The sequence below is a fragment of the Lepisma saccharinum genome, chromosome 10 (genome assembly GCF_977018435.1).
Source record: "Lepisma saccharinum chromosome 10, izLepSacc3.1, whole genome shotgun sequence".
NCBI classification, from domain to species: domain Eukaryota; kingdom Metazoa; phylum Arthropoda; class Insecta; order Zygentoma; family Lepismatidae; genus Lepisma; species Lepisma saccharinum.
In genome coordinates, this window is record NC_139238.1 from 9,232,163 (window position 1) to 9,254,823 (window position 22,661).

At 38.9% G+C, this 22,661-nt stretch overlaps 3 protein-coding genes across 3 annotated transcripts in view; 1 reads left to right on the forward strand and 2 right to left on the reverse strand.

Annotated features, from left to right (window-relative positions):
• Positions 1-22,661, reverse strand: part of xit (ALG6/ALG8 family glucosyltransferase xit) — a 120,039-nt gene that overhangs the window by 45,505 nt on the left and 51,873 nt on the right. The gene's annotated exons all lie outside the window — the stretch shown is intronic.
• LOC145993752 (uncharacterized) overlaps positions 1-22,661 on the reverse strand; it is a 41,465-nt gene that overhangs the window by 8,417 nt on the left and 10,387 nt on the right. Inside the window, exons 2-3 of the mRNA XM_083129505.1 lie at positions 5,964-6,216; positions 736-855 (exon numbers count right to left, since the gene is read on the reverse strand). Coding sequence (XP_082985631.1) covers positions 736-855; positions 5,964-6,209 — 366 coding nt within the window. The 5' untranslated portion in view covers positions 6,210-6,216. The remainder of the gene's footprint in view (positions 1-735; positions 856-5,963; positions 6,217-22,661) is intronic.
• Positions 3,304-22,661, forward strand: part of Dim1 (thioredoxin-like protein Dim1) — a 61,406-nt gene continuing 42,048 nt past the window's right edge. The window contains exon 1 of the mRNA XM_083129508.1: positions 3,304-3,368. The gene's annotated coding sequence lies outside the window, so the exon portion shown is untranslated. The remainder of the gene's footprint in view (positions 3,369-22,661) is intronic.

The following is a 22,661-nucleotide window of genomic DNA, read 5'->3' on the forward strand; positions in this document are numbered from 1 at the left end:
TCATTAAATTATAATAAACTTCATATGTTTAAATGTGGAAATGTAGAGGTACAAGAATTCAAAGTAAACTTACATTTTAAAGTGGTACATCATGCACATTTGTTAGCAACAAATGTTTCTGCATGAAGATTAACATATACTATGTTTATTAAAGAAAACACAATTTTGTTCATTACTCATGAAGTGGAAAAAGTAAGTGAATTAGTTATTTTTTTTATTTTTTAAAAAAGTAACCAGTTTCAGTTACTGTTACCAAGAAAGTAACTTCATTTACAAATGTGTTACAAGCAGTGCCCTTTTTTTTTTTTTTGACAGTACACAATGGTGTGCCATACTGGTACCCTGTTATTATTATTATAAACATACCACAATGTTTTGAGTAGTTTTTATGATGAACACAAGAACAAACCAATTTCAAGAGTACTGGAACCTTTCTTCCCAGAAAAAATATATGGTTACTAGTAACTTGTTACTACCAAATACTGACCTTGTGAAACCAGTGTCTTGTCACTTGTCAGTGGGCATGTCAAGATATGTAACTAATTACATATTACACACAATAAATGAATGATTGAAGGTAAAGCACTCAATAAAACTTAAGAGATAAAATTATACTCTTTGCTTTATGCTTATCTGGTCATATTTCCTTCCCTGAAAGATGAACTAAAGAGAAAAGCTAAATTAACTCGTAAACATGTATTATGGAATATGAGATCCGAATTAACAGTGTCTTACCTGGTGCTGCTCTTCACTTGTGTTGTGGACTACGAGTTCTACTGTTCCTATACTATGGCCCTTTTGTCTTACACCTTTGGAGATGCATTTGTAATATCCAGCTTCATCCTTTGTTACTGCCTGCATTCATAGAAATAGACAAATTTACCACTTTATTGCAATTGTATAGGGGTGTACAGGAATGGAAAATTTTTATCATCCTGACATTCGAGGTGGGGAAAATTTGCCACTACCGAACTAAATTGCCTGAATTCTACACACTCTTTTTCCCTCGAGTGATTGTTTTTGCATTTCTGAACATGGACGTCCGCAGGATTTTTTCCAGGGAGGGGCAAGGAAGGTATTTTTTTTCCAGGGGGGCAAACAAGGCACATTTTCTCCAAAAATAGTGTTGTTGCCTAAAAAAACATTGCTTAAATTTGAATTTATGATGATCATGCAATAATTAACACATATTATTGTGGCTAAAATGAAATTATATGTGTGAAATACATATTTTTTGGTTGACTTTCATTTTCCAGGGGGGGCCACGGCCCCCCCTTGCCCCCCCTTCTGGACGCCCATGCTTCTGAAATAAAAGCTGTTAACTTATAGTGCAGAAAACATCGGCTGATTCATTGATTTAGTTTATTTTACTTTGCTTTTTTTTGCCACTTTTGGCTAATTGTGAAGATGATGATGAATGGTAAGATGAGATGGATGAAGGGACGACACAATATGAGCCCCACAGAGGATTATATTGTCTGAGAGTCCAGAGTCCAGATGCCAGAGTCTGCAAAATGTTGACATTTGGATGTCTTTTAAAAGGGACACCCTTTACACTCTAGGCAACATCAAGAATTAACCAATTTTTAATACGATCATTTAGAATTTCATGACTGTTCAAGATCCTAAGAAGTCTGGAAATCATCCTGAAGTTGGGACCAAGACGGAATTTTTTTTACCAATCGCAGTACTGACTTTTTGGAATCCCTCAGACTCCTACTCATGGGTGTAACTTGGGACCTAATTTTGAGGGGACAGAATCAGACTTGGGACCTAATTTTGATGGTGTAGAATCAAACCTCAGGCTTAAATTTGGGGGAAGAGACTCAAAAAGTTTTCCATCTCACAATAACAGCATGCAGGATTATTTGCTAAATAACTGTGACATTTACGAAATCACAAATATTACTCTTTATCCTTAGAGTAACTAGTAAATTTGAATAAACCTGCATTTTTTTGGGAGGGGGAGTGCCCCTCCTCCTTGCCCCCGTCAAGTTATGCCTATGCTCCTACTATTTTCGCAATAAGTATACAGGCAATCGGGATGATATCATTCAGCCCTGATGAAAGTTTCACTCATAAATGATCAAGCTAAGATCCACTCCCACTTTTCATGTAATGTCAGTTTAATGTGATCTAAGCATTCGTAGCAACAGATTGCCCCGGTAATGACAGGATACTACATTTCACTATTGTAGCAACACAGACAATAAAAATAATATTTAATTTTCATGTGCATCTCGCAGATGGTACAATACTATTCTTGCACAAATCAAATCAAAACCAACATGGCCACCAACATTTTCTCAATGTCAAACCAACAGAACTGTGCATTGGAGTCATTCCATATATAGTGATCCAGAATAAGAAGAATGGTCTTTATATTTCTCTTTAGTATTCCTAAACCTGAAGGTGCTGCAGCAACATATGTTTTCCACCTATGCCAGCTCTCATAATATTGTCATTCCATCTTCATCTTGGCCTTCCCACTGGTCTCTTGCCATCAGGCTAACTAATATGAACCCTGTAATCTTTTCTGACCTCTCCCACAGGGCTTATCCAAAGTTTTTGGGTAATTTAGAGCAAAAAACTATCATAAATTGGGCCTTTGTTAAGAATTTAAGGCGAGTGTTGAATTGTTGAGGAAATTTTGGGAATGTTGGGGGAATTGTGCTACCCCACTGCTGCTACATGGCCTGCCAACGAAAGTCTTATTGATTTACTTATTCTATTATCAGGGGATGAGTACAGATTTTGCAGTTCAGTATTATGTCACCTTATTCACCCTCCTGTTGTTTCGTTAACAGTAAATGGTTGGATTATTTATATAGTTCTCAGGTTGTGGCCTGTACTGCACTAAAATAATTGTTATTTTTTTTGTTGTTTGTTTTTGTTTTACCTTCAGTAACAGTAGCAGAGATATATTTCAGAAAAGCTCAGAAACAGCAAAAATTGACATAAGAAATAAAACAAAAATGGCTTCTACTTATGAGCAAAAAATATCTGAAAAGAAGCTAGGCTTAGTTTGAACTCCAACCATATCAGAATATCAACTCACTCGCTCACTCTCGTATGGAATATAGAATGACCCACATACCAGACCCCATGTACATTTTGTGATAAACCCAATATTGCTGTGAAATGAAAGATGGGTGTAGGGAAAAGCAGGAAAATGCATTTTTTTTTCATAAGTTTATGTTTTTTTTTTTTTTTTTTAATTTGTGCAGTGTCTAGCTAAGTGAGAATGAAATATACTTATAGTGGTTTCATCCCTCTTCTTAGGATGTCAACAGCATGTATACGGACATCAACTGTAAAGAACAAATCAAATAAAATGCCAGGATGTGGTGCTGTGAGAAGAATATGCTGTAAGTACTTTCTTTTGTACTACGAGGTCATTCAAATATGACCGGCACTGATTTTGTTTACCAAATCCTTTATTGTCAAATACTTATTTGCACATGTCATGCTTCGAAGTACTCCCCTCCAGAGTCCATTAATTTTTTTCAATGTTCTGGAACCATCTTAATGCCCTTTTCATAAAAGTTTTTCGGTTGGCTGTGTATCCACTCCCGAACATTACCGATGAAGGCGTCATTATCCACAAACTGAATGCCTTCCAAGTCTGATTTAATCCTTCCAAATAGGTAGAAATCACTTGGGGCCAAATCTGGACTGTATGGCAGGTGTCGCAGAAGGTCCCATTTCAATTTGCTGAGGGTTGCCGTAGTTGTTTTGGCTGTATGAGGCTGTGTATTGTCTTGAAGGAAGGCTACCCGCTTTCCACCTCTCTTCTGCTTGGATCGGATCTTTTCCTTCACTTCTGTTGTCAGGATTGATTGATTGATTGATTTGGTGTTTTAAGTCCACTTTATGCACAGTAAGGCTAATCGGGACTGGACCTACAGTTTAAAGTGGAATCCAAACCACTATGAGCCTCCACCGGATATCGAACCCGGGACCCATTGAATACAAAGCGATGATGCTACCACTGTGCCATCAGGGTGGCCCTCTGTTGTCAGGAGTTCTAAGTAATAAGCTTCAGTGACTGTTCTGGCATCTGTAAGAAAGTCTACATGGATAACCCCCTGCCAGTCCCAAAAAAAACTTGCCATCACTTTTCCTAACGCATGGGTCCTTCGTGCTTTCTTGGGTCTGGGAGAACCGGTATGCTACTACTTGTGTGATATCTGCTGAGACTCGGAAATAAAGTAGTGAATCCAAGTACTTACACCAGTCAAACACACGGGTTTGTGAGATACACTCTTCCCCATACTGTTGTTTGAGTCTCTAAAATTTCAGATGGCTGTACGTTTTCTCCAACAAGAAATTTGATCACAATGCGTTGTTCCATGCTCTGCGGCACCTTCTGTTCGCACATCACTCTAGCAACACTGAGACACGACTGAGCAGGTTCTAACCTGCACGGGAGGGAGGGTGGGGGTTGTGGCTCTATTCTCCCAAGGACTCACAACTGCTTCACGTGGCAGGTTGCTTGAAAAAAAAATCAGTCCCAGTCATATTTGAATGACCTAGTATATTTTTGTAGGAGAATACATGGGAACATATCTTCCCTAATGATTCATTGATTCTGAAATAAGAAACTATGAAGTAAACTCAATGACACAAGTTGCAAGGGAACTTTTTCATTGGGTGATGTGTGGTCACTGGTCAGCACATGTAGTCCTATTGCCAACGTTTTCTGGCTTTTGAAACTAAACTGGAACCTGCCACTTCTTTTTAAGTAGCTTTCTAATTTTCCTCATAATGTTCATGACTCTCGCCATGAGTCGAACCTGGAACCTCTAGCACCAAAGGCAACCACTAATCATTTGGCTAAGCGAGAGTCCAAGAAAATGTGAACTTCATTTAAATTTTCTAAAAAAAATAATTTAAAAAGAAGTGATGAGTGCAAATGCAAAAGCCAGGTCAGAACTTTGTGTTTTTGTATTCTACCACTTAATCCAAAGATTAAACAGTTCTATGAGTTTTCAAAATTACAGGAATTCGATTTTTATGTGGGTCGCAAAATGTAATCTGAATGACTAAAATTTCCCCCTAACTTCTAAAGCTTTTCCTTCAACAAAATAGCATAACCTCAATTAATGGTGTGATGCATAAAAAGATGAACAAAACCAGTTAGCCCACTAGATTTTTAGTCACCCTTATGCCTGAGCATGCTAGTTGGTCAACTTTTGATGTCATCACCAAACGTTGTAGTTTTGAATAATGGCTTGGGCATGGGTGTTCTTTGTGAGTGTCTCTTCACCAATTTTATGTAATCTTCACTCATCTGCATCATTGAAAAATAGCGGCAGTAAAATGGTGCAAAAGGACCAAAATTCCTATTTTCTTTATGTTAATGTCAACTATGGTTACAGAAAATACAAATCCCAATTTAACATATATAATAATAAGAACACCCCGTGAGAGCCAAGGCCTACCTACTGACTGCCGGCCTCGCTCCCACCTGTGGAAGTAGGAGATCATCCAACCTGTTGCAGGGTGGCATGTGGTCAGCATGATGAACCCCCAGTCGTTGCTGTGGGTTTCTGTTACCGGGTTACGCTACTCATTCATAACTCCCCAATATCCTCACGATAGTGGGTTACCACTGGTCCCATTCACAGGCCAAAATCTCAGGAGATAAGTTGTTACGCTTCCCCCAGGAGACTCGAACCTGCATGCATCCCGTAGCCAGAGCCCAAAGCATGACACCTTAGACCATACGGCCATGGTGCGGGACTTTAGCATATGTAGGAAAAATAACTATTGCCACACTGGACAATTCTAGGTTAGGATATGAACTTGTAATCTTCATGTCTATCATAAACATAACCTTAATCCCTGAAATTCAACTTTTGTTTAGATAGTATCGTAAATCTGACTTTCTTTCTTGATGCCGTTAAAGAAAAGGGTCATAAGAAACGCACAGAAAATAGAAGTTGCCATTTTTTACCTACTCTAATGTCAAGTTGGCCAGTCAGCACATAGTATTTATATTTCGTTCTATTGGCTGGATCTTCAGGTCCAAGCACTCGGTCATCCACCAGCTGCCAGAACATGAATCTGTGGTCGTCATCGCTGCTTGGACATGGCAACACTGCTGTGCTTCCTACTTCTGCCTGCTTCACTACTACGGTCCCTGTAACGTATCCCACAAGGATCCATATGAAACACAAAATGTCAGCTTCAATCTGATGTTTCATATTGTGTCTGGAAAGAAAAGGGAAATTTTATTAGATTCAAAGTTTCCCTTAGTTGGAGACTAACAAGCCCAATAAATTTTATTTTGAAACTTTGGGGGGGGGGGGAGTTTTCCTTGGAGTGAACTGAAACTTGAAAGTTGTCAAACTGTGAACCATGTTCATGTGGTTTATGTAACATTGCTGAACCCTAGAGAGATGAGGGTGAACACTTGGTGAATTTTTTAATTGTTTCATCTTGCTGAATGTTAGAAGTTGCCGATCTCCATGGCAGAGTGGTTGGCACACTACGTTGCTAGGGGGTTCCAGGTTCGAATCCCAACCTGGGCATGGGTGTTCTTTGTGAGTATTCATTCATCAATTTCATCATATCATCGCACATCCTCTTCATCGCGATTAGGGCCTCCCCAATGGTGCAGTGGTAGCGTCGTCGCCTTGTAATCAAGGGGTCCTAGGTTCGGATCCCACTTTAAACTGTAGGTCCAGTCCCGATTAGCCTTTCTGTGCATAAAGTGGACTTAAAACACCAAATCAATCATTCAATCAATCAATCATCGTCGCGTTAGTCAAAAGTGGAAGAAATTTGATGCTAAATAACAAAAATCGAATGTTAGGAGTTTTACTACTTCCATCGTTAATAATCATTTTAAAAGTGAAATACTGGTACTTCGCCAGAGACGTGTCTAGCTCAAATGGATGAATCCAAAAATGAAAATGAAGGGGGGGGGGGGCAGTGGTGTATTCTGAAAATTTAACCACCTCACTTTTCAGTTAAAATTGGACCTAGATTTCCCTGTACCACGGGAAATTTCCCTTCATCGATCAACCCTCACTCTGCCACAGAAAGTAGGAAGCTTGTTTTAATAGTTTGTTGTGAAACGATGCTGAGAGTCTCAGTCTAGTCTGTTGTTGTTGTTGTTAGGGGGAAAGTGGTTTCTCTATGATCTAGGAGACCTAGCTATGGGCCTGTAGTCAGTGCTATATTTTACAAAAGCTAGATAAAAAGATCCCATCAAATCTTTTATGAACAAAGCACTGCGCTGGGCATACAACTTTAATTTTCCGTCATTCATCTTTTCTTTAAGTTTAAAAGGTGAAGGTCAAAGCTGCAGCCTCACCGTCCATCTTGAACATGTCTATTCATAGATGAAAGCAACAATGTACGACATAGTAATTAGTCCAGGACAATTAACACTCAAAACAGAATAATGCAGAATTCAACCTGAGTCCTACTGCACTGCTTACAATTAGAACTTGGGGTTGAGACTTGCACCTGTGATTCATTGCAGAATGTAGGGATGCCTCCCTCCCCCTCTTGATGCAAAGCTGTGACGTCTGTCTATGATAAATCCAATGAAAAGACTCTGTTGTTCCCTTTTGACACACTGCCAACCATCCAGTTGGTTTTTGTAGATTTGCCAAGCACATACCAGCATATACGTGTTATGTATGAGAGTTTTAAAGCCAAGACTTAATAGAATCCATCAGTGCTTGCTAGTAATCTAATATTGAGAATATCTTGAAGTATGTGAAATGAGTCAAGGGCATACCAAAGGGAGGAGCTGATCAGTTGCACTTTTCCCTCCAAATGCAGTGGTTAAAAAGTGGAGAATTTGAGACACTATTTAAGATTATATATATCTTGGAAAGTATGAAGTTAATATCCAGCGCTTGAAGTGGAAATAGGGGGGGTGGAGATTTGGTTGAATGTTAGGGTTAGCTGGGGGAGAAAAGGTAAAAAAAAGGTAAAGTGTTCCCCTGTGCATAGCACCACGCCATGAAGGCGTATAGGGGGAGTGGGGGTAACGCCCCACACTTTCTTGATCCGGTCGTGAGTGGGGGTGATGTGATCAGCATCACGCCCCTGACCGCCTTTACCCCCCCAGGGTTTCCCCCAGGTACCCATGTTATTCGACGCTGGGTGGGCGCCGGGGCCGCTTTCACCGTTAGAAAAGTTCCCGCATTTGAACCGGCCGGGGGTCGAACCCGGGACCTTGAGCATGGTAGTCAGACGCGTTACCGACTGAGCCACCGCGGCCACCTAGCTGGGGGAGAGGATGCTCCTATGTTTTAACATTTAACATGGTTATAACGAGACAGGATGCTTTGTGAAAGTTTTGCTAGCTGGGGGATACCGTTTCCACCTCATCCCACCTCATTAAATAAAGTACTTTTCTAGAGCAACCATTCTGTGTTCATTTGTGCAAAATTTGATTGATTGATTTGTTTTATTTTGTGCCTCTTGTAAAGATTTGCAAAGATTGGGATGAGTGATGAAATGATGAAATTGATGAATGGACATTTTAAAAACAACCATGCCCGACCGGGATTCGAACCCGGGACCCCTGGCGTCGCAGCGCGATGTGCTAACCACTCAGCCACTGGGTCCGGCGTGCAAAATTTGACTTGATGGTAAATAAATGATTTTATTTTCCTATGTGATAAAGCCATAAATAATACCACAATAAATGTGCATATACTGCCATAAATAAAGCATGGAGTAATCATGAACTGCCACCCGTACAACCTAAACTAAATTTGTTAATAAAAACTTTTAAAATATAGTGTGTGATGCAGGCAATAAGGAGGCGTGCATGGGAGCATTCTCTTCTGGCCAGTGTTCGAAGTGGAAATTCCTTGAGGGGGAGGGGTGCTTGGTCAAGTTTGGGGATAGATTAGAGGGATACTTGTGTGGTTCAACCTCAAGGCAAAGAAGCAGGCGAGGGAGATGCCTATGGATTATTCCATGTCAAAGTTACCCTGCTCGACTCTCTTCAATTTTGATGAGACTTCTACAGGCACAGGGGTGCCCACAGGGGGGTTTTATGGCGCAGGTTGCGCCATCGAGATTTTTGGGGAGGATTTTTTCCTTTCAAATAATATAAAATTCAACATTTATATCTTTTCCAAAATATATGTAAAAATTTTACACCTTAAATGCACCATATTTAATCCATTAGATGAAGAAATAAAAGTGTTTAGGGCATTATCGAAAGGGGGGATATCAAACTCGTGCATATTAGGCCTTAATTGACACGTGGGTCCTGAGGGGGATTCTGAATTAAACTTTGGAGGGGGGGGGACAGTATCCAACTGTAGGTCTTAGATTATGGCGACTACTTTAGTTAGAAGGGGATTGAGCATTAAATTGAAGGGGGTATCCAATTGTCTTAGACTGCTGCGAAAATTCTGGTGTGGAGACTGAGAATTAATTTTTTGAAGGAGGCAATATCCACTCTTCAATATTAACAGTAAGTCTAAAATTGGCATGGACATTTTGGTGATAGGGATGAGTATTAAATTTAAAGAGAGAGAGAGAGGAAGTTCTTGATAAAGTGTTAAATCTTAGATTGTCAAGGGATTTCTGTAGTGGAGAGAGAGTTCGAACATTACATTTTGGAGACTGTATTTAGCGATAAGGCATCCACACGTTTGCGACCCCGAATGTGCCAGAGGAAAAACTTGAGAGGGAAAGGACTAAATATCTCGGGATCGTAAGAAAGTATTGACACCTCATTAAATTAATATTCTTCAAAGGCTGCAAAGAAATGGATGTTAAAATTTTCTTCCTCGCTTCGCTCGCAATAATTTGTTGCTACGATGTGTGTTTGGCGCTTTAATGAGGTGAATATAAAGTTTTTATACGTACTAAAGCTGTTTTACAAGACAGGCGATATTTTCGATTGATTGATTGATTTTAAGTTCACTTTATGCACTCTAAGGCTAATCGGGACTGAACCTACAGTTTAAAGTGGGATCCACGCGATATTTTCGATTATGATTAACTATTTTAGGGGTGGTCTTGAGTGATGGCACCTCTGTTTAGGGAGGAGGGGCAGATCAATTATGTTCAGTAAAGCTAAGGAAAAAGTTACTTTCGGTAGACACGCTGTCGTAATTAAATATTTTGTGGGGATTACGATATGGTTTAAGGGCACGAATGATATGATTTGGGGGAAACGCATGACATGATTTTTGGGGGGATGCGCCATTGGCCTTGGGGGGATGGGAACTCCTGGGCAGGTCCATAACCAGCATTTTATTTCGGGGGGGGGGGGTCATCCCTTATCAGCAGCCTCCATTTAAACGCTAAGGAAGTAAAATTAATTACCACTATACACTATTAAAATTATATATTTTTAGGATTTCAGCTATCTGCCTGTCTACAGATTGTCCATACCTACGTATCCCACTAGGATACATGCAAAGTTTCAGATTCATAAGTCGTTTTGTTGGAACGGCAGGGCTGCTTGTGAACGTCACTTTTTCAATGCCGCGGAAAATACGAATGTTGTGATGAATTCGCCCTAAACTTGCATGTATACAAACTGTAATTACTGAATAAATTGCTTTGAGAGACTGGCGTTTCTCCAGTTCATGGGGGGTAGAAGCCATGAATATGAATTTCTCAGTATATTACAACTTATGATACAATACTATGGAAGTGTAATTAATTAACACAATACACTATTTCCAACGAAACATTTGTTTTTTTCAGAGGCCAACCTCTGGCTACGTGCATGTATTTCCTTCCATGTATATGCGCCGTAGCTAGCTCTTGCTCTAACACAAACGAAATCAAGATAAGAATTGTCCTTGCACTGATGTAAACAAGGCAATAAAGCTAATGGTTGTATGTGGTTTTCGTTGCATATTGAGTTTCTCGGAGAAAGGATCGAACCTACTCTGAGTATCTACGTCGGAAGTGCCTCCGAAAACGGCATGTGTATGTATACAACCACGTGGCACAGATTTCATGGTGTCACTGTCGTTTGTGGCATCCGTAAATGGTAGTTCCTGGTTCAAGTCATGGCATAACCATGTGTGCTGTTTGGAAAAGCCCGCACGACCTCAAGTCCAGACCTTTCGTCTCCAGATGTGGGAGTCTCAAAGTGCAAAAAAGCGATGTTGCCACACGTCTGATTTTGTCAGCATGCACCCTTCGCTCGTAGTTCAGTGAAAGCGAAAGGCATAGAATGGGAGACCCATTCATATCCTAACAGTCGTTAGGCTTAACCGCGCCTTTGACCCCGAACTGTTGCTCCGAGGCATAAGTTTGGCAATGCTGTATACCACAAAAAAAATCCCATCACCATGGCAACTGGACCAACCGGATTGGTTCAAAGGGTTCTTGTGTACCTCCCTACCTCCCGACGCAAGAACCAAAATAGAATTCCAAGTTGGTTCTTTGGTTGTGTGCTTTAGCTAATTTCCAATCATCAGTACAATCATCGCAACGATTAGTGAAAAGTGGCAGAAAAGCCACGGGAAATAATAAAAGTGTCTCTATCATTTGTATGCACCAAAAATAACCAATGCATTCCATTAAAATATTTGTTTAGAACCAAGTAAATGAGCAGTCTTTTACGTACAGCCAACGGCAAATTGTTCACAGCCTTGTTTATTTATTCTGTTTTCCGTAACGTGCTCTTGAAGAATTGGGGGGAAAAACACGAATAAACAGAAGACAACCGCTTCTCCAGCACAGATACATTTACATTACTTAAAAACGCACAGAAATAAGAAGGAAAAAGTAATGGGAATAACGGTGATCTCTTGCGCTGATTGTATCAAACGTTTTGTGTGGAAATGAAGTAGGACCTAGCAACACTTGGCATTGATGACATCATTTTTACGTTCGTAACAGGTGTTTGTCTTTAGCGCGTGCAAGGTAATTCAATTGCAAGGTAAATATCGCCAGCTCTAGAGTTTAGCAAAGGAATTTCAGTTACATCTTTCCTGCAGAAAGGTTACAGCTCTAAGTTTCATGGCCAGCTGTAATTAGCCAGTGAAAGTTTGAAATATAATATCAGTAACGCAGTGGCCTCCGCAAATACAATATTGGGCTTAGTGAAAATAAATTATCGAAAATCCTGTAACATACATACCAATTGATGATGTTAGGTGTGTGGACGGACCAACAATAGTTGCGAGCCTCCCTTCATCAGTTTCACCTAATCACTAGAGGCATGCATATTTCGTTTTTGACGTAAACACGAAATGTTAAATAACACATTCTAATGTTAATTTTTAATGTTTCTGAAAGGCCTGAGGTGCATTTTCCTACCCTGTTCTGTCACGAAATGATGCGAAATGAACTGCAAAATGCGAAATAGATTCTTAAACACGGAATTTACCGTTTATATACCGACATGACACTTTCTGAAGTTTGAAGTATCCTGTGAGTTATGCAATTCTCGGAAAATTGTTTAATTCTGCTGCAAACTTTTGAGAAGCAAAAATGGACCCCATTATACAGGAATACACTTAATATTCTGGTAATGATTTAATGTGCTATTAGAAGGGATACACATTTTTATTTTATGTAATAGTGCAATTTTTAAATCAAATTTGGGATTATATTCACATTTTTAAAACCAAAATGTCATTTTATATGCTGCTTTTTCACTGCTATAACAGAGAAATTTCATTTTATTTACGCTTTTGAACCCGCAATTGACTCTGTTAGTCACCACTCATCTTCAGCGTTGCGATTTGCAAAAAGTAGCAGAAACGCAATAGAAATTAAGTGAGTGAAGGGAAGAGAGAGAGAGGAGGTAAAGGCAGACATAGGGAAACAAGAAGAAAGAAAGAGAGAGAGGGGGGGGAAAGGAACAATTAGAGAGGAAAAGAGGGAAACGAATAAATAATAACGGAGGGAGAACGAAAGGTAGACTTGAGAATAAGAGAGTTGAAGAAAGAAGGAAAGAGGACTAGAAAAAATAAAAGAGAGAAGCAAAGGGAGTGAGGGTGGAAAAATGACAGATAAAGAAATAAAGAGAAAGAGAATGAAAGCTACAGACAAGGAGAGAAACACAAGAAAGAAATACATATATATATATATATATATATATATATATATATATATATATATATAGAGAGAGAGAGAGAGAGAGAGAGAGAGAGAGAGAGAGAGAAAACTTCAGTAGCCAAGGCCAGTGAAGGAAGACAGACAGAGCTTATCTGAAAATATTCCGTCCACTTTCGGACGCCATCTGTGGGAGAACAAGAAAAACATGGATTTTACTCACGAACGTGGACATTTAACATCGACAATCACCCTACAAAGCTGGAAAATTTAAATTTGTTATTTCATACAATAATGATTCATTCTCATTGCCCGTAGAACGTCATTGGATAAAATGCCTCATTTTCGACTTGTGTAAGGTTATTGTCCGCTTTTCAGGACGCCGTGACGGGGTAAAAATCATCTTGCATGTTCTCAAAGCCGGCAGTTGTGCAGTCACAAATTGATGCATGATCCCGACCATCTTAGTTAAACGGGAGCGACATTGCGGAAATCCCTAGCTATATTATTGCTTCACCTGTCGGAACTTGTGCGTCGGTATGCCACGGCATAGCTCTGTGAGAAACGTGACTTGGAATACCTTGACATCTGTTTTTTGAGTGAGGAGAGGCGTGCAGCTTGGTCTTGTTACGTAACTATTTAAAAGAGTGGAGATATGAGGGGAAAAGTGCTGAGTTGCAGCTGAAAATGCTGAATAATAGGATGCAATGTTACTGCCAAGAGTTTACTAACTTGCTATGGTTTTCAGTCCCATTGAAGTCAGTGTTGCAAACCAGTGTCGAAAGTGTATCCATCTGGTAACTGGTATCAATTAACTCTCTGCACGGGGGGGTTATAAATTTGGGCCTTGCCGATATTATTTTTATTCTAACAATTTAGTTCGTTACCATGGTGCTAATTGCATGCTCTGTATTAATAACACGTAAACCTTAAAATATAAACACATTTGATGAAAAATTGTTCATTAAATTTCGATGAAACTTAACAAGAGAAGATTCACGTAAAACTGTTTCCTTCTGACTTTCATGGCAGCAAACTGACTCAAATTCAATTTCTGCCCCTTGAGAGTCTCATTTTTATGCGCCCCCCCCCCTGAATTTGCGACTCCTAGGCTATAGCAAGTGGCAAATCCCCTCTTACTCTGTGATTTTCACTGATTTTGATTTAATTTTTATGTAGCGGCACTTTTCAGCCACTTTTGGCTAATCGCGACCATGAGAATGAGTGATGATATGATGAAATTGATGAAAGGACACTCACAAACACCCATGCCCAGGCCAGAATTCGAACCCGGGACTCCTGTCGAGCAGGCACATTCTCAAATATGCCTGTTGACATTCTGTTTTGCTGTGCCCATTCTATCGACAGGTTTTCAAGGATGTCAGGTACAACATCCTGCGATAAACATCGCTCTCATTTCCTTCTGTAGAGTTGTTGAATGAAAAAAACTTTGATAATTGTCAGCAGATTGTCAGTACTGAAGGTATTTAAATACTAATACAGTAAAACCTCGTAAATCCGGACTAATGGGGGGGGGTATAAGTTGACGGGTTTAACGGAAGTCCGGATTAACTGAAATAACCTAAAAGAACAGTAGAAAGTGCATTAAAACTCCGTTTATAGCATCAAAACACGTTTATTATGGTGTACCATATTTAAAGGTGTAAATTTGTCTGTTTTGGCTTTAAGCAAGGGGAGTTCGTTACGAAACAATATGACGAATGCGATTGTTGACTTCTAGCCACATTTGAAACCTTGCATTCTGCTTTTTTTGTCCAGATTAAGCTAATTCCGGCTTACAGGGGTTCGGATTAACGAGATTTTACTGTACTTTCAACTTACGTCTTGTGAAAATCTATTGGTATTAGCATATAATGATTTCTTTGCTGAGAGTATTTAGACCTCTGTGTTTATTCTCACGATTTTGACTAAAATTATGCAGTTAGTAGGAAATGTTTGAAACATTCCTACGAATAGTTCATTTTATCTTGAAAACACAGAAACAAAACACAGTCGGCGTGGTCCAGTCCGTAAGATGTCTGACTGTCACAGGCTGGATGATTCTCGATTGATTTGATATATTGTCCTTTGCTTTTCTGCCACTTTTGGCTGATCGCGAAGATGAGGATGATTAACTGATGTGATGAAATCGACGAAGGGACACTCGCAAGGAACGCCCAGGTTGGGATTCAAAACCGGGACCCCTGGAGTCCACACGCGCAACAGCACGATTTCTCGAAATGAATTTTGCCGAAGGGGTTCCTGGACCACAAATCCTCGCCACGGCAGGCGCGAAGCATCTCAACATTTCTGTCTGGCTGAAGTTTCTTGCGGACGAAGGCCAAGAGCATTGCCAACAGCCTTTTATCAAAGGTGGATGACTTATTTTAAACTTCCTGACTGGCTCGACATTTTCTCTGCTGCCTGCGCGGAGCCAACAATAACATCACCTTCATACCTTGCGGGTCCACTATTAGCAATATTTCGAATTTAACGAGCATTATGATTAGAGCTGGGCCCCTTTGAACCGAAACCGATACTTGAAAATTGCAAGAATTAAAATTTGTTCAAGATATTGATCAATACTGGTGTGTAAAATATTCTTCTCCAATTATATGCATGAATTTACCAAGAAATTTACTTCAGAATATTCAGGAATTGCATCAGAATATTAATATTGATATCATGTAATCACAAAATATAGTTTTTTTGTGCAAAATCGGTACAGAAATAATAAGAAAGTTTGAATTGTGCTATATTTCCACTATAATTAAACTCCGCGAACGTGTCGCGCGGCATTTTAACGGACCTCGTGATAGACCAATATGCCGTTAAGTCAGGTGATTTTTTAAATAAGAATTGCTGATTTCAATCACTTTAAATAAATAATTTATAGAATAATCTGCATAAGGATTTTGTAGATATCAGAATCACTGTTGGTGAAAGTACATTACTCTCGTAATCATTTAATAAAGGAAAAATAATATATGTACTGATGGTGTGAAGTTCATACGAAAGGAAATTTACGTAAACACACATTTCTCTTGATTTAAAATTCAATAATTTTTAGCAAACGTTTTGTGTAGAAAATATACTAATACTAATCATGTTAAACCATAAATAGTGTCATTATCACTAAGCTGTAAATGAATATGGTAGCTGATATTTTTCAAACTATAATTAAAAGAATTCAAAATTCAGCTACAGAGACTATAAAAATATTGAAGTTAATATTTTAAGTTACAATTACGGAGTACATCCAGAATGTTTTATTTTCACTGGAAGAAAAGTTACTGAAATTATTATAGTTTCATTAGTACATTCATCAAACAGTTCCACATTAGGTACAGTATAATAAACATGAAAAATGTATATTTACGTATATTTTTATTTGCTTTAATCAAACTGCTCAAATATTTTAGAGGACCGTTTACCAGAAAAAGCCTTTCTATAAAAACACATCTATATGCATGGTGCCAAAAACCATACAAGCAATTTTGAGCGTGTTATCAAAAAATCGATTCAAATAAAAATAATCCGATTTGAATAAAAAAAATCGACAAAAATGATTTTTTTAAAAATAAAAATCATGATTTTTATCCAACCGATACTTTTTGATACCGATACATCGGCATCGGTTCAGCCCTACTTATGATCTGTGTTACATACCATTTAAGAATGTTTGTGTTGTGGTATTTTTATGGAGGGAGTGGGTTGAGTTTGCAGAGAGCAATTGGACGCTTTGCATTTCTGTGGCGTGTTTGTCTTATACAAAGCCCCAAGTGTGATGAAACTACCCTGTGCCGCAAATAGACAGGAAGAGAGGGGCACACAGAGAGATAGAAACGTGGTGGTCCAGTTGGTAGAGCAATGGTTATCAACCTGGGGCCCGGTAAGTCCGTTTTTTAAAAGTCGTGCCCCGATCCCAGCAATTTTACTCGTAATTAACTTTATATATTTTTTACTTTATACATCGATTAATATGTACCTTTCAAATTTAATATTAATAAATGTAATATGGCATAATTATAGAGAGCATTAGTTCGATTATGTCTAGGCTCCTAGACAAATATAAAATTTGGTTTAAATTAAATGACGACGACTGGATCTATGGAATCTTTTCGGTTCCTCTGGCCAATATCATTAAATTAATTTTGTAAGTGCTGATTTTAATTTGTATGTCAATTAATCAGAATATTTCCACTTCAATATATTTGTTAACGAAGATTGCTGTGGAAACTGAATTGACCGTGGTGTCCGACTGTTAACTTTCAAATTTGGAGGCGGGAAACAACGCCCCCTTCTCCCCTCTCCCTCCCGGTTATATCGTTTGACCCTCATCGCCACTGTCGCGATAGGATTTTCTGTTATCGCAGTCGAATTCAAACCCGAGCGAAAGATCGGCCATCATTCCAGGTGGTTGCCAGCTCGGGCTGCAAGTCGCTTCGCCCTTCCGGCTCTAACTCGAACAAGACCCAACCGTTAAAATTCAAATTTGGGGGCGTCAATGGTTATAAAACTAAAATTACTCAATCTTGCTAACTGCATACTTTTGGAGCCTACACATCTCCACAACAAACCCATTCATTTATGCAAGGACAAAATCGAAATTCTTGCAATATCTTAAAAAAGAATCGTCAATGTTATTTTCGTTAGTTTTTGTAGGTTCACATTAAACTATTTCATAGTTGAAAAAGGGGGGCATGGCCCCCATGTCCCATCCCTTGGTTACGTGCATGTGTAAAGAGAACTTGTTCTGTTGCTCATTCTTTCTGCCGTAAAAGGAATGCCAGTGCTACGTCACTTTCCATTCTCGGTTACAAGTCGAGGAAAATGCACCGTAAATTTTAGCTGATTATGTGAATGGACTGTCTTTCCGGACGAGTACCTCCTATGTATAGCAAGAGAGAGAGAGAGTAGAGGAAATGACGGGCAAGTTGAGCACAATACGAAATGAAGGACACTGTTGCTACTTTTCCTTTCCCCTTTATAATACCCTGCAGACTCGTATATTGCTTGTCGATGATGCTACATCAGGGTTTGCCACACCGTCGCTCGCAAGCGAAGATAACTTCAGAGGCTTCTGAATGGTTGGCTCCAGGTGCTGACAGCGATCTTGAGCATGCAGAATTTTTTTGTGGGAGAAAGACCAGTAATATAACTTGAATAGTAGAAATATTTAAAATTATTATTATTATTATCATCATCATCATCATTACACAATAATAGCTATTGAAACTAATAAAAATGAAGCAGTTTTATTCCAAAGTTGTTGTTGCTGCTGTTATTATTATTATTATTATTAGTATCATTTAGGGATGTGCCGAAGCCGATTACAGGTATGAGAATCGGCAGAAATTGACATATCGGCATCGGCAAAAATCCGATATTTAAACCGGTACAGATTATACTAGAGTTTTACATTCTAATAAGATTTATATTTTAGTTTTGTAAGATTTATTGAAAATTAGGTTATGATTTTTCATCATTTGTAGACTTTTTGTAATAAAATTATTGCAAACTCTCATTCAGAGGATCAACCTACCTCAAAATCAGTGACAAAATGATTCTGTTTTGCAGATATGTGTACGACTGTTTTGGCATATGGAAGGGAACGAAGAGGCAGCTTGACATTTTTGCCAAAGAAATTCAAGATGAAGAAAGAGGGATATTATTGGAACTTGAAATAGAAGAAGAAGACAAGTTAAGCTATCTAGATATATTGATGAAAAGGAAAAGAGGACAAGAAATTGAAACCGCTTGGCATCAGAAGAAGTGTGCAGCAGGGGTATTCTGCCACAAAAGAAGTGATGTAAGTGAGGTGACAAAAATAAATTTTATAAAGAATATGGAGGACAGAATCAAGAAAATATGCATGAAAGAATGTGAAAAAGAAGGCAAAATAAATAGCCTATGGAAACAGCTGGAAAAGAATGGCTATGAGAAGCAGGATAGACTGGACATAATCAGAAGAAATAAGAAAACGGGCAGGGGAGAATTGGAAGAGAAAGAAAAAGAGGAGAGAAGGTTTGGAATAAGGAGTATGGGGAAGACCACAGAAAAGATATGCAAAGTGCTTAGGAAAGCAGGAATTAAAACTTACAGGAAGGGAGCGAGAAGCATCTTAGGAATAGCGAGGAATGCTAACAAGAAAAAGGAAAACAGAGAAGAGGAAGAAGAAGGGATTATCTACGAAGTAAAATGTAAAGAATGTCAGAGTGTGTACATAGGAGAAACGAAAAAAAGGCTGAAAGACAGGTTGAAACAACATAGGGATGATGTACGACTTAAGAGAGAGAGAAATGCAATATTTAAACACACGAGAGAAACAGGACATGACATAGAGTGGGATGAGGCTAAGCAAATAGGAAGGGAGAAGAGAATGCTAGTGAGAAAATGGAAGGAAGCCAAGGAAATAGAGAAGAAAGGCGAAGAAGACACAATGAACTGGAATGGGGGACTGAAGTTAAACAAAGAATGGAAGAAGATGTTGGAAAGAGTGGAAAGGACAAGAGAAAAAGAGGAGAGGAGAAGGAAGAAAAATGAAGGGAAAAGAGCGTGAGATTAAAAAGTCCAACCACATTCTATATGGAAGTAATTGTGTTTAGCCTTTTAGGTGAAAGTAAAGTTGGAAAGTGAAAGTCATCTGCTAGAAAGTTCCAAACAACTTTCTAATTAGTCTGGAGGGAGTAATGTTTGTGTATATATATTACCCTTCTTGTTGTATCTGGTTACTTTTGTACTTGATACAGAGTCTGAAGAAGACCTTGCTAGAAGGTTGAAACGTTACGTTAGTTTATGTTTTTAATAAAATAAATTACTGCCTTGGTCAGCATATTTAGTTTCTCAAAATCAGATATAAAACAGTACATTACTGAACCAACTATTCCACGTGACCAGGATCCGCTGTTGTATTGGAAATTCAAGAGTGAGTATCCAAATTTGAAGCAAGTGGTGAGAAAATACTGTTACTGAAGTTCAATCTGCCAGCATTAAATTTACAACATTGAGAACAAGAATTCATTTTGCATTTCAAAGAACTGCTTGTGTACTAATGTTAAATCTCTTGAGAACCTATGTTCTTCTTAAAGGTTCACATAACCACTTTCTTTTTAGATGCAAATGTATCCAATAGAAATATACATAGCAAATTTTTTTTTGTCATGCTGAAAATAACATCCCATTTCTGTTGAATAATCTTATGTATCGGAATCGGTTAAATATCGGCATCGGTATCGGTTCCAAAAATTATCGGTGAGTACATCGGCATCGGTAAATTTTCAGCTTCGTCACATCCCTAGACTATCATCATTATTATTATTATTATTATTATTATTAGTATCATTATTGTTATTAAACCGCTGCGCAACAGCCCATTCAGGGCCCATTCATTCCTACCTGCTGAGGTGGGAGATCATCCCAACTAATTACAGGATGACGTGTGATCAGCACGACGAACCCCCAGTCGTTGTAGGTTTCCATGACCGGGTTACGCTACTCATTCGTAGCTCCTCAATTTCCTCACGGTGGTGGGTGGCCACCGGCCCCATGCGCAGGTCAAAATCTCAGGAGAAAAATTGGTACGTTTACCCCAGGACACTAGAACCTACGCTTGTCCCGTATCCTGACTCCAAAGCTTTATAACTATTATAAACTTATAGAATGAACCAATATTATTACAAAGTTATATTATTATTATTATTATTTGTAGGTGGTTCTACTCTATCCACTGGATGAATTAATACCCAGCACAATTGTTTTTATTTTTACATTTTATACACTTAGTGTTGGTGAAATGAATAGTTATTTTATTTTATTAACTTTTACACACCTAGTTCAAGAAAAGGGCCTCTAACAATGGCATAGTTCAAATGGCGTCGCCTTGTAATCAAGGAAGTCCTGGGTTCGATGCCTGGTGGAGGCACATGGTGGTTGGGATCCCACTTTAAACTGTAGGCCCAGTACCGATTAGCCTATCTGTGCATAAAGTGAACTTAAAAACTCAAGCTCGTTCAAGAAGAAGCTTTAAAGTTAGAGAGGAATTTTAGTCATGAAGTTTATATTGTGTGACCTCTCAGAGAAAACTCTAATTTTTGGAATTTGGGAAACTGCGGGACAATTTACTGGTTGGAGTAAATGGTAGAATATTGTTCCTGCATTTTTACACTCAATTTCTTACGCAATTTATACATTCTGTTCGAACATTAACTAACTGAACTTCATTTCTGTTATTAATATTAAAAATATAAACCTTACTTGATTTTTTTGTAACTTGAAATGAATGATTCCTATTTCCAGGAGTGCCGATCACTGTTGCCAGCTTCGCTCTTTTGGAGCCAGATCTGGCTTTTTCGATCACTCCTTTGGCTCTGAACTGTGGCACCCGCCCCGTGCTCCACTATAATGCCATCACTGACTCCAGCATACATAGACAACTTCTGTCATAAGTATACATTTTGCATATGACGTGGTATTGTTATATTGGCTGCGTCGCCCCACCCCCTCTTACATCCCCAGCTACTTTTCTTTATAGCGCCTTGGCTGACGTGAAGAGGACGTAATATTGTTATCCGGGAATACTTTAGTTTTGATTTCATGCGACCATCGGTGGATTATTGAGATGGGTGATGCCGCCGGATCTAGACGGCGAAAACTAAGAATAAATTGCCATAACTTTAAAGCTAACGGTAATAACAGCGCCCCCTCACCCACACCCCCACTCATTTGACACCTAAAATTACCCCAACAGGCACTTTATTCAGTTTCGTAAATCTAGCTCCTTGAAAGTTTTTACTCCGTTTACGGTGAAATTTAGCTCTTTTATGTGCATCAGGTTTGGCAACACTGCCAGGATGGCCGTAGGAGGCAATGAGAAATACATTGCTCTTATGGAAGTATTATTTTATTTGTTATCTTGGGAATATCAAACTTCCGATGGCATAGAAAAATATATCAACGGAAAAAGGACAGACTGAAGTAGTAATTGGCAGGCGGAAATGTCGAAACTTCCATTTGATTAGCCATAACTTGAAGTTGATTCCCCATAAGGAATACATGGGTTTCTGAAAATTCTTATTCATCATGTTTTTTCAAACATCGTATCTAGCATAATAATCAACTTTAAAAAAACACTTTCACTTACTCTATTCAACACAATTTTTTTTCCTCAGTAGCAGTGCCCATTCGGACGATATTGAAATAAATACACAACTGGTGCGATATTGTCACAACCCCTTTCGACATCCACACACAAATTAATTTAGTTCCAGACCGGACGGTTTTTGTCAACTTTAAACATCGTCTGCGGGGATGACTGCCTAATTTTAGGCGTCGAGAGTATTTTCCCGGGAGGGGCCAATCGCCTCGTCCTCCCCCACTTAATTTAGCCATATCATCACCCAGCTGAATGGTTGAAACATTGATACATGGAAGGAAGTAGATGATGCAATTGGCCGCTAACTGAACTTTTACCTCTTCACAGACAGACACGAGTTTCGCCAGGAAGTTCGACACCCTGAAGAGAACACGACCTTTCTAATTTTATGATCTTCAACCAAGTCACATTCTTCAACCAAGTCACATTGGTTGCTGCCGTTATTGCTGATTTGGCATACTGGTTGCTAGGTGCAAGGGCAGCGCATTGCACG